The sequence below is a fragment of the Pinus tabuliformis genome, chromosome 8 (genome assembly GCF_031772625.1).
Source record: "Pinus tabuliformis cultivar Carrire ecotype Pingquan chromosome 8, CPIR1, whole genome shotgun sequence".
NCBI lineage: Eukaryota > Viridiplantae > Streptophyta > Pinopsida > Pinales > Pinaceae > Pinus > Pinus tabuliformis.
Window position 1 is genome coordinate 230,328,066 of NC_142294.1, and position 13,344 is coordinate 230,341,409.

The 13,344-nt window shown below is 41.7% G+C and overlaps 1 protein-coding gene across 3 annotated transcripts in view; it reads left to right on the forward strand.

The window, feature by feature from the left end:
- The window catches only part of LOC149234971 (callose synthase 9-like), a 385,867-nt gene that overhangs the window by 235,629 nt on the left and 136,894 nt on the right, over positions 1-13,344 (forward strand). For all 3 annotated transcript variants that reach the window (XM_089372025.1, XM_089372026.1, XM_089372024.1), the window contains 4 exons: positions 11,686-11,783; positions 11,895-11,976; positions 12,162-12,322; positions 12,510-12,630. In XM_089372025.1, coding sequence (XP_089228151.1) covers positions 11,686-11,783; positions 11,895-11,976; positions 12,162-12,322; positions 12,510-12,630 — 462 coding nt within the window. The remainder of the gene's footprint in view (positions 1-11,685; positions 11,784-11,894; positions 11,977-12,161; positions 12,323-12,509; positions 12,631-13,344) is intronic.

Below are 13,344 nucleotides of genomic sequence, written 5' to 3' on the forward strand. Positions count from 1 at the left end.
TGATCATTTTTTATGAGATGATGTTATCAATTCTTGTGTAAACCTTGGTTTTATAACTTGTATGTGTTGGAAATGCTATTAATTTACCTTTTATGCAAAAAAGATAAAATATTTTATAGTTTTTTTTTTGTTTTGTTTTGTTTCCGAGTCTGCTCTGAGTCTTTCTCGAGTTTGTGTTAAGAAATCAATGCAAGTAGATTAGGGTTTGATTTCTCTTTCTTGATAATTACTTGAGGGTTACGTTGGCTTCTTTTACTTCTTTATTATCTTATCTTTCATCAAGCAATTACCATATTATGTGTTTATGAAGATCACAAAAACACAAGACACACAAGATGTAGGCACTATGCTAGGGGAAAACCCCCTTTGAGGGGAAAACCCAGTCAAAAATTCTCTTCCTTCAATAGTGTTCTTTGAGACTCTTCAACCTAGACATAGACCAAACTTTCCCTCCACACCAAGTCAGCCCTTCCAGACCTTTGACCCCTTTGTAGTAGCACTTCCACCCCAACAACTTCAACTATGCAACAACTTACGACGTCAGGCAACAACTAGTAGCAACAACAATTGGAAGACTTCGATCTCTCAAACTAGGGCACGAAGGAGAGAGAGAGTGGCACCAATACTTCAATTTCTTCCTTCTCCTTAGCCTTGACCCTACTCACACTCCTTTTGACTCCCTTGACCCACTTAGCACTTTTTCCAGCTTCGCTAGAGATATGGAACTTACTTGAGATGAGATGCTCCAAATGAATTGTATCTCCTTCTATTTATAGGCTCTAGGTGAGGTCAAATTGGTGTCCCTTAGGTTGACCTGATCTCCTTTAGGCTGACTTGGTGTGGAGGCTACATAAATCATACCTGACTCAATAATAAACCTTTTTACATGATTCCAAAGCCCAAGAAGTGTCTTTTTAAATGTACAATGGCTCTATTGACTCAATATTAATCCTAGGAGTCTACAATGGGGAATTTGACTAATATAATAATGACCCAAGCATAAAACCCATGCTTTAATAAGTCATTGATACAATAATAAAAATATTTTTCTTTATTCTTTTGAGAAGTACATTACATAATAACTCAAATACATTTATGAAGACCGAACCTAGTTACATTATTCAACACTCCCTCTTAACTAGGGAGCTATTCATAATATACATATATAATGGAAGATGTCAAACTATATGAACAATGAAGAGTTTAGGCACCACAATGCCATGGACTAGATTCCTGACCAGGGAATTCTATCCATTGGTCTCTCAACAGTTTAGGCATCGCAATGCCACAGACTAGATTCCTGACCAGGGCAATCTATCCAAGTGGGACTAAGGTGGTCTCAAGCTTTCAACCTCTCTAGGTACCATCAGGCCTGCTAACCACCAACCTAGGGACCTAGGTGCGTATCCGAGGTCGGGGCTCTACGACCAACGCCACCCTCCCTACTTTGGGATCTAGACATCAACACAAAGTGTCGGTTAGATGTCCTCCTAGGCAACGCTTCACTTGCAAAGCCTCAACAAATCTCTTCCAATCTCTTATCATCAATACAATCAACAATATCTACTAAACCAAGCATGTTTCTTAGACATTCAGACGTCTTATTAGGAAGAGACTTATTTAGTATGTCTGCTACTTGTTCATTTGTCGAGACATACTTCAACTTCACGATCCCGTCCTACACCAAGATAAAGTGGAACTTATTGTTGATATGTTTCGTTCTAGCATGAAATACGAGATCTCTAGACATTTTAATACAACTTTGATTATCACAATTAATCATAGGAGGACCCAGAGATTTCTCGAACAAATATGTCAGAAGCTTCCTTAACCAAACGACCTCCTTTCCTACTTCACATGCAACCACATATTCTGCCTCAACACTACTTAAAGCAACGAGATCTTGCTTTCTACTCATCCATGAGATCATAGCAGCTCCTAGACTAAAACATCCTCCGATAGTGCTCCTTCCATCGGTCTCACTGCCACCCCAATCAGAATCTGTGAAGCCAATTAGCTTGACTTCCTTACTATCATACTTTAGGCAGTGATGTATAGTGCCATGAAGATACCTCAATATGTGTTTGGCAGCTATCCAGTGATCATGACGAGGCTCCAACTGAAATTGACTAAGAATGTTTACTGCAAAACATATATCTGGCCTAGTATTTACCAGATACATTAGGGAGCCCACCAACTGACGATAGGAGGTAGGATCCACGAGACTTGAGTTAGAGCCCCTCAACTTCTTGAGATTGGTGATCATAGGAGTAGTCATAGGCTTGGAATCCATCATCCCGAATTTCTACAACAACTTGATGATGTACTTTCCTTGCCCCAAATATATCTCCCCAGGTTTCTGCCATACTTCTAGACCCAGGTAATAGTGCATCAGTCCTAGATCCTTCATCTCAAATTCAGCTACCAACATCTTCTTGCATTCTTGAATTCTTTGCTCCACACTTGTGATGAATAGATCATCCACATATAGTAGAATAATGATGGGCTCATTATTCACGACCTTGATGTAGAGATTTGGATCAACAAAACTCTTTATGAACCCAATTCTAAGGAGATATGCATCCATTCTTGCATACCATGCCCTAGGTGCTTGCTTCAAACCATATAGGGCCTTCTTGAGTCTACAAACATGAGAGTCCCTGCTATTTACTTCAAAGCCTTTAGGTTGTTCGATATACACTTCCTTATCAATGGTCCCATTTAGAAATGCGATCTTCACATCCATTTGATGGATATTCCAACCCATTGTAGTAGCCAATGAAACTAAAGATCTAAGGGTAGTGTACCTTATTGTGTGTGCAAATGTTTCTTCATAATCAATGCCTTCCTTTTGAGAGAAACCCCTTGCAACGAATCTAGCTTTGTACTTGTCTATACTTCCATCAACAACATGTTTGATCTTAGAGATCCATTTGGAGGTGAAAACCGATTCGTCACTAGGTCTAGGAACGATTTCCCAAACCCCATTCTTCATAATGGATTGATATTCTTAGTTCATCGCTCTCTTCCAAAGCTGTTGATGTGCAACTTCCTGGAATGTAGATGGTTCAACTTCAATTAACTTCATCATATATGCAACATAACTAGAATATCTCTTCAGTTTTTTACTTTCCCTGATGGTTCTTTTCACAACTTGATGCCCTTCAACATCTTCTATTGTAGCTTTTAACCAATTTGGCCTTTTCCTTGTGGTTGGGATAATGACATATTGAGTAGGCTCACTTGTTCGTTCTTCTTCTTCTTGATTTGTAGTAGGGTTTTCATGATGATATTCTTCTTCTTCATCTGAATCAATAGGAATATCCTTTGATTTCTTGTAGGCTTGATTTTCATCAAATATGACATCCCTGCTTACTTCAACATGTCTTCCTTCCTTAATGTAGATTCTATATGCTTTTGAGGAGAGACTCTCTATCCAACGAATATTCCCTTGATACTTGTGGAATCTAACTTCTTTCGCTTGTCCTTTGGAATATGGATGTATGTTGGACTTCCAAAGTTTTAGTGGTGATCCACACTTGGTTTCTTTCCTGTGAATACTTCTTTGGGTGTTAGATTATTAAAACTTCTATGAGGACTTCTATTTTGAATGTACATGACTATCATTGTTGTTTCTCCCCATAAAAATTTTGGTAGGTATTGATCAAGGAGCATTGTTCGAATGCGTTCTTCAAATGACTTGTTCTCCCTTTCATCCACTCCATTTTGTTCGGGATAATAGGGAACGAGTACCCTCTTAATTCTTGCTTCCTTATAATATGCAATCAATTCCTTAGAAGTGTATTCCCAACATTGTCAGACCTTAGAGTTTTTATTTTTCTTTCGGTTAGGGTTTCCACTTTGGATCTAAACTCCTTGAACTTTTCAAATACTTTGCCTTTGGTTTTGAGAATGTAGAGCCATGTCTTTCTAGAATGGTCATCAATGAATGTTAGATAGTAGAGATGACCTCCAAGTGATTTGTCAAAGATGGGCTCGCACACATAAGAATAAATGAGGTCTAATATCTCTTTAGACCTAGTTTCACTATTTGGAACTAGTTTTCTTGTATGTTTTCCCAAAGAGAATCCCTTGCACACACATTCATGATCTAACTTCATATTGGGGATGCCATGAACCAAATGATTAAGAGTAGGGATAACCTTATAATGTAGATGACCATACCTCCTATGCCATAGCTCAATGGGATTGATCTCCATGTGAACCAAAGCTTGAGGAGGTGGTGTAATAACTCTATAAAGGCTTCCTTCACGAACTCCAATAACCCTAGCTTTATCAATCCTAGAGTCTTTTCCTCTTTCCCCAAACCAATACTTTTCCATCAACAAAAGCAACTTTATCCCCTTTACCTTGTAAACAAGAAATAGAAAGCAAATTCTTTTTCAAACGTGGAACATATAGTATGTTGTTGAGGTGCAATTTCAATCCATTTTCTAGCTTCAACGATGTTGATCCTAGGCCGTTAATAGCATAGCTTTTGTTGTCACCCAATTCCACTGCATGAGAAGATGGCTCCTTTGATAGTGTATGAAGTTGTTTACCTTCTCTTGTCATGTGAATCAATGCTCTACTATCAATGATCCATGCATTGTCATCACTAAGAGAACCTGTAAGAGCAACCAAGAACCCTTGACTTTTGACCTTGCTGAATAAGTAGTGAATGACCTTCTTGATCCAACTTGCAACTATGTTGATACCCATTCTCATATAGTTTATCAAAGAGGGAAAATCCATGTCCATTCCTTTTGTGCCAACGAAGTCATCTTCAACCTTTCCTGACCCTAGCTTTGATACCATGTTGAGAAATCAATGCAAGTAGATTAGGGTTTGAGCTCTTTTTCTTGACAATTATGTTGGCTTCTTTTAGTCCTTTTACTTTTTTATTATCTTATCTTTCATTATGGAATTACCATATTATGTGTGTATGAGGATCACAAAATCACAAGACACAAGATGTAGGCACTATGCTAGGGCAAAACCCCCCTCGAGGGGAAAACCCAGTCAAAAAATTTCTTCCTTCAATAGTTTTCTTTGAGACTCTTTGTGAAAATTTCTGAATCTACACATCAAAAATCCTAATGCAATCACTGGTTTATCATCTCCTACTTGTTTTTACATTCAACAAGTTATTTAATTATTAAACAACGATGAAAAACACAATTGCAGACTACACATACATACAAATCATGAACTGAAAATAGAACGAGACAAATACACAAGGGACACTGTTATTTTTGGACAAATGTCCCCAGAAAAACTCAATGCGGGAAAACTGGTGCAACAACTTTGAGGGTTTTCTATTATTAAGCAGTAGTTTTGAATACAACTTTGGACGCCCTCTTAGCAATCTAGTTACATAGATAAAAATATACTGGCAGAAACCTAAGTGAGATTACCTCACTTCACCTGGCAAAATCTCTCTGTTTTGGCAATTGGATTGGCTGTCCCCTCCTACAAGTGTTCTTCCCCTTCGCAGTAGCTGCGTGGGCCTGCGTGGAGCACACTAGGACACTGCGTCAGTGCTGTGCTGCCTCCTCTGCCTCCTGGAGCTTTGACGTTAGCCTTCTCAGCTGATCCTGCTGCTCCCCAACTAAATTCGGATTTTTGCTGGAGGGTGGCTCTACCCCAGCATTGGAAATGCGTGGGCCTTTCCTGGCCCAGCGTCAGTCTCCCTGGGTCTGCATTGCCTCCTTTGGCGTCTCTCTGCCTCTCTTTGCTGTGTATTCAAGGTCCTGGAGAAGATCCTCCAACCTCAATTATCCCTGCATGTCTGCTGCAACAGATCACTTGTTCGATTTTCTCAGCAAACTTCACCCCAGAAAAATCGAACTAACTGATCTCTCAAGTGTATCTCCAACTGACCCTCAAGCCTCCTCTTATACTTTTCCTGTTGATGAATCAACGACTGAGATTAAGTCCCTAATCAACGACTAAGATTAAAACAGACTTGATCCTCGTCACTTAGAAGTTTCTCACACATATTCTTATTAATACCCATTAATATTTTTATTTTCCTAAGTTTAGACTTAAGAACTCATTAAAAATATTAATTATTTTAATACCTCCTCATTTGGGTGGAATTTATCCAAACGATTTCTGGGTTCTGGAGATCTTATGTGTTCTAGCCCCTTCACAAAATTTCGGAGCTAGAGCACATCCGATGCTACCAAAAGTCAACACTCTTCGACATAGACATAGACCAAACTTTCCCTCCACACCAAGTCAGTCCTTCCAGATCTTCAACTCCTTTGCAGTGACACTTCCACCCCAACAACTTCGACTATGCAGCGACTTATGACATTAAGTAGAAATTGGCAGCAACAACACTTGGAAGATTTCGATCTCTCATACTAGGGCGCAAAAGAGAGAGAGAGTAGCACCAAAACTTCGATTTATTCCTTCTCCTTAGCCTTGACCCAACTCACACTCCTTTTGACTTCCTTGACCCACTTCACAATTTTTCCAACTTCACTAGAGATATCGAACTTGCTTGAGATGAGATGCTCCAAATGAATTCGATCTCCTTCTATTTATAGGCTCCAGGTGAGGTTGAATTGGTGTCCCTTAGGCCGACTTGGTGTGGAGGTTACATAAATCATACTTGACTCAATATTAAACCTTTTTACATGATTCCAAAGTCCAAGAAGGGTCTGGAGCGATCACTCTCCAACCGCTCCATCTTAAAAAGGGCTCCCAGAGCATACAAGAGCGGTCAAGGAGAAAACGCTCCCCTAAATGCTTCCGAAAAACCGGGGAGCGTTTTTTTTTGCCGGGAGCGCGCTCCCGAAATAGTTCCCTCTTTAGGAGCAATTTCGGGTGCGCACTCCTAACTGCCTCCCAAATAGCTCCCGACCAGAGTGTGAATTCAGAGCGGGGACGTGGGGGGGGGGGGGGCGCTCCCCCGCAACCTTGCCTGTAACGCCTCAAATTGCCTCGCCAAAAGTGCATCATGTAGTTCCCTCACAATCACCTCACTAAGTGTGAGCCCAAGGGTGGAACATATGCTACCTCGACAATAAACCACGCCATTCCTAAGCCTGTATTCGTCAGCTTGTGCACCCACCAAATGCCTCAACTGGAGAATCTTCTCCCTGCCCATGACACACAATGTCTCATCCAATTGCCTAAGGTGAGCCTCCCATGTGCTGTTGCTAGAACAGAGAGCATCAAGGGGCAACAACCAAACGCTCTGGGAATGTAAGAAAAATTGGAGGGTGATGGGTGGGTAGGTCCCCAAGGGTATGATCAAGAGTCTGCTAGGATATTGAAGAGTAATCTTATGGATGACCCTCTCTCCACCTCGGATCTGCTGATAACCCCATCGAAAACTTGTCTCCATTAAACATGGTGTCCCCATATGCACAACAACGTCCTATAACGCAACCTTGCCTATAACGCCTCAGGCTGCCTCACCAAAAGTGCATCATGTAGCTCCCTCACAATCACCTCTCTAAGTGTGAGCCCAGGGGTGGAACATATGCTACCTCGGTAATAAACCACGCCATCCCTAAGCATGTATTCGTCAGTTTGTGCACCCACCAAATGCCTTAACTAGAGAATCTCCTCCCTGCCCATGACACGCGATGTCTCATCCAATTGCCTAAGGTGAGCCTCCCATGTCCTGTTGCTGGAACGAAGAGAATCAAGGAAAAACAACCAAACGCTCTGCGAATGTAAGAAAAATTGGATGGTGATGGGTGGGTAGGTCCCCAAGGGTATGATCAAGAGTCTGCTAGGATACTGAAGAGTAATCCTATGGATGACCCTCTCTCCACCTCAGATTTGCTGATAACCCCATCGAAGACCTGTCTCCATTAAACACGGTGTCCCCATATGCTCAACAACGTCCTCATCGATCCCAGGTGAGCTGCACCCAATAGTACACCTAATGTCCTTGTCCATAAGTCTCCTTGGAGGCAACGCTCCAAGAGCCCACTGAGCTGCATCATATGCCACTGCACACCCCCAAATATTATCGTACTCCTTCGCATGACACTGTATGCCGCGACCCGTCCCTGTACACCACTAAATTACCCTCCCTGCTGCTGTATCACCTTGTACCATTGAGTTTCCCATATGGACCAACGCATCTTTCACTACACTAACAAACCCATTGTGGTGTGAGTCGCTAGCCCTACTCCATGGTGTAAACCTATGCACTGCGGCACACCAACATGCACCTTTGTGCACTACACGCCACTAGATGGCATGATCTAGAGCTGAGGTACTACGTGTCGACCCGCACCCTACTGGTATCGCCACCTCCACTGTCACATCACCATTCCCTTTGATGCATGGGCCTCACCTCCAAATCCTCTCTGAGAGACATGAGAGGTGAATCCTCCTATGTGCCCGTGGCAATGCCACCACTGTGCCCCACATAATTGGGGAGAACCCTCGATTCCGTACAAGGCATTGTCTGGTGGCTTGTCAATGCCACCTCCTCTGACAAACTCCTGCCAGAGTATGTTGATCATCCTGTGATCCCATGTACAACCATCATACTAAGAAAACCCAAGGAGTTTGTCCATAAACTGGTTGGCCACTGGTGTTGACTGAAACTCCCCTAGCGAATGCATGCACTCAATCGCTAGGTCAACTATACCACCAATGTCATAGTTAACCGACATATCTGGGAAATGATAGGTAGTCCCCCCGGATCCCATTGTCAGTTTGGGCTTCTAGTATCCCCAATGCCTAAAAGCTCTTGCTGAGCTTCACCCTCGGTCCACTACGATCTCCATAGCCCACTCCACTAGGTACCAACTCAAAATGTCTTGCCATCCAACCCTAAGAGAGGGATCAAATGTACAGACTCCCGTGCACAGAACAAGCCCTTTGTCCTGCGAATGCTGCCCCCATGTGCAGCTCATGTCACCTCATCTCACCATCCTAGTCAACACATAAAATCTGTCGAGGTGACTCTGCCTTTCCCTCTCCAACGTGCAGAGGCAACCTACTAGTGCTACCAGCGTCATGTATGTATGTATGAATAGGGTTGCTCTGTTGCAACAATGTGTACTCTAACTACACCATTAGGGAATCCAACCATTCCCCAACACAAGTCAGTTTGGCCACTGACTCGGCACAAGCCGCTCTCATGCCCTCCATCTCCTTGGTCTGCTGCAGAATGACCTCTTGCATTGTCGTGGCCTTCTTCCTCAATGTTAGAACGCTTGCTTGGAACTGATGAAACTGTAGGGGGTGGCTATCATCTGTAAACTTGGTCACAACTCTGGATCCCTCTGTCTCTTCTGGCACCTCATCAACGACATATATGCCTCTAGGCGCCTCATCAATCTGCTATGGGCATCCATCGTCTAAAAACATGGTCACAACACTAGGCACCTCATCAACTGTCGATATCTCATCCATGGGTGGCACCTCCTCAACAGAAGGTCCTCTGAGTGTATGCTCTACTCTCTCCACTAAGGTGTCAGTTTGAGCTATCGAAGGAATCTCCAACAAGGGTGATTCATACGTCATGCTGGGTGTGTCTATGTGCTCCTCACAACCATGCGTGTCCTTAGCCTCATGCTCAACCTCCTCCTCAGGCTCTTGATATCTAAAGCTAGGTCTCCACCAACAAATCGCCTCCTGGTCTCATCCTCTAACTGTCCCTGGTTTGTCTGCTCGTTTTGAGATCTAGTGCTTTGATTTTGTCGACTTTTCCCACATGGTGTAGATGGTTGTACCCCCACAGGCTATGCACCTCTAGTGTCTTTGCTGTAAGGATGAGGATAGATCTGGTCCAACACCTTCCTCAATTGGGCCAATCTCTCATCGTTCCAACGGATTCCTTCCCAAAATTCCTGTATACTAAATCTTCCTTGAGCCATGGGTTGTCTATGGTTTAACCCGTCAATGTGCATACATGCCCAAATCTTCCATGATCTAGTTGGCTACCCTACAGCTAGCCAAGACCATGGCTTTGATACCACTGTAATATTCCTATTAGGAAATTAACAATGAATCACAGAAAAACATGTCATGAACATCACCCAAAAATGGCAAACATACATAAATAGCAGATACACATATATTGGCACCAAAACTGGGTCTTTATATTAAATTTTGACTGGAATAGGTACAATATAGTGAAGGAAACAGGAATGTGGGCTTGCTACAGCAAGCAAGCAAAGACCTAGGTTGAGAAATCACTGCCCAAGTGATCAAATATCAGCCCAGCTAAGCTCTGTGCGGACACAGTAAATTTTTGGTCCTGCTGCTGGAATAAAATGGTGATATCTGCCACTCTTTCACTTCGAACCTTCTGAAATTGCAGCTGGTGCCTCTCCCCATTGTGCTCAACAAAACCCGAAAAGGAATATGCCCCAGACCAACCACTCGGAAAACCCACAAAATGTTGCAAACTACTAGCTGAGTAATAAAACGCACTGCTGAACAAAATGGGATTTCAGGCCTGAATACTACCCGGAAAATTCTGCAATTTTAACTAAGAGCTCTCCTCCAAATACCCATAGAACGCAAAAGAACTTGGGCCTTGTTCCAACCTTTCGAAATTACCCCCAATTTATGTGGGCTCCCTCTCCAGCTGGGTAATTCGTACTGCCTGATAAATAGCTGCCAAAGCTCTCCAAAATTAGCCGAGAACCTCTGCAAGGAATCTCTTTATGTTTCGCTGTAAATCCTCAGCCCCAACTCCGGTTCAAGCCTCCACAACCAAGATGCTCCTCTAATGATTGTGCAGGCCCAGTCAAACTACTTCTGCGCTGGCCCAGGAAGAAGAAAATTTGGCCTGAAGGAAAGCCCCTCAGCCTGCCCACCAAACCACTGCAAAAACACCGCTGGATGCCAAGAGAATGGGTCCCTAAATTCCCGGAACCAACTGTCATAAAGCTCACTCCCCTGAGATGTGTGGGGTCACTCCACTGCGCATCAACAACTCGAATCTCCTGTGAAATCCCTTTGGAACAGCTCCAAGAATGCAACCAAAGCTCCCCTAGGGTGGCACTCGAAGTCCACCGAAGAGGAGTTGAGATCTCCTCTCGAAAATCTTGTGTGCTGAACAGCATGCTGTTGACCCAGCTAAACAGCTTGAGCAAACAATGGTTCAAATATCAAATTAGCAAGTCCCCAAAATGAGCAGTCCACCTTCAATTTATAATTTCTGCCCCTTCTCTTGCCTTGTGGGCTCCACCCAACGAATTCCTTTTTTCCCCCTCTCTCCAAGTCAAGCTCTCCAAGGGGTGCATATTCCCTCATGGAGTGGTACCCACCTTCCACTGGCTCCACGATTCCCCCCCTTTTTTAAAGTGGGTCCCTTTTTTTATTAAAAATTAATTCTTCTTTTGATTTATCCATTCTCCTAAGTTTAATACCAAAATTGCAAAAAATGGAAATTCTTCTTAACAAAATTAATTAAGTTGGGATATTACACATAGTGAGCTTAGTTAATGTTTTGCATATAGTCATCACAATCTGTGGAGCCTGTGGAGACACGAGGATACAGAATCTGTATTTTTTTGTAGCTCATTATTTGAAAAGAATATCTTAAATTTATTCATCCTCATTACCATCTTTAGGATGAACATTGAAAACCTTGCCTTATGGCTTTGCTCTGAGTGTATTTTTTGATGTTTCTAGATTTTTTTGATGTTCAGTAATGAAGGAATAATCTAATTTGCGTTTCTTTTCATGAAGGCATCAATTGAAGCAAAAAAGAGCTATGCTGCTAAATTTTCTCCATTCTGGAATGAAATTATCAAGAGCTTTCGTGAGGAAGATTATGTCACGAATCGGTAAGTTTAATAATTCATTCATTAATGAGTACCATATACAACTTTACTTTATATTAAAGATTATGTATAGATTGGATGTGCTGAAACTGTTGTTATGTGAGTTGATTCTAGGGAGATGGAATTGCTTCTTATCCCGGGCAATACTGGAAGCTTACCCTTAATACAATGGCCTCTTTTCCTTATGGTCAGCAAGGTGCTTATTTCAACCTATGCATTGCATCTTTACTCTTGTCAATTAAATGTGTTCAACTAATGACGAGTTTGTTCTCTCATTACTTTGGAATTGCAACTTTGAGATGTTAGATAGTTAAGAAGTCACTTTCTGTGCATTTCAGTGTTCAGAATGGCATTGCTTAGCTGACTTTTTGGATTGAACAGATTTTTCTGGCAGTAGAAATGGCCATAGAAAGCAAAGATTCACAGGTGGAACTCTGGGAAAGAATTTCCAAAGATGAGTATATGGAATATGCAGTTGTAGAATGCTTTTACACTTTGGAAAATGTATTGAAAACAATACTGGATGATGAGGGAAAATTATGGTATGATGCCCATGATATCTTTTGAAGTCACTTGATCTTTTGCGTTATTCTTTATGCCAGATAAGCATGCACCGTGTAACTGCTTGAGCTTAGGTCTAGGAAATTAGATAGATGAACTCATGTCTGTCATGCCTTACTGCTAATTAGTAATGTGATTAGAGATCAATTTGTGCAACTTTGACTGCAGGGTGGAAAGGATCTTTTCTGACATAACAAACAGTCTACACAGAGCGACTATTCTTGTTGATTTTCAACTGAGCAAGCTACATCTTGTCCTCTTAAGAGTCACTGCACTGACTGGACTTTTGGTACTATTCGATTTATCATTTTATTTTTGATGCAGATCATTAAAACCAATGCCATTGGTATGTCATTTTGTAAACATACCCTAGAACATTTCACATAATTTGATGACAGAGATGTCAGACTAAGAAAGTTCAATAATGTCAGAGGTTTTAAATTACAGTAATGAAGATGCCTAAATTGTATAGAACTGCATGTCTGTTTGACAGTTAATAGGAAATGGTAGAATATTAGGAAAATAATAGCATATCTCCATAGTGGGTTGGCCCTCGTGGGCCTCTAGAACAAGATTATTTGTATCTATTAAGGACACACTTATCTATACAGTGGCCTCAATTGTGAATATAATTATATCCTTTTCCTCCATTTTTTGAATCGTTTTTTGATTTCAATATATGCCAAGGAGAAGGAGATTTGATCATCTTTCTCAGCTTTACCTGTCATGTTTGCCTTGAAAGGGCAGCAACTAGATTAGTAGACAAAATCCGAAGTGATCTGGAAAGGACCAACTTTTGAATCACACTTAATTTTCTGAGTGAAAGACCAAAACTAAACATAGATCAAGTGATGATCCGGTGGATGATTGTGTGTTAGAAGCTGGTTCTTCCCACAGCAAACAGAAGAATAAAAAAGAATCCACAGTTCTGACAAGCTGTGTACAAGCCTTATCAAACAGCTATGATAGTTAAGTGATCAAGTTATACATGCCTGCTACACAT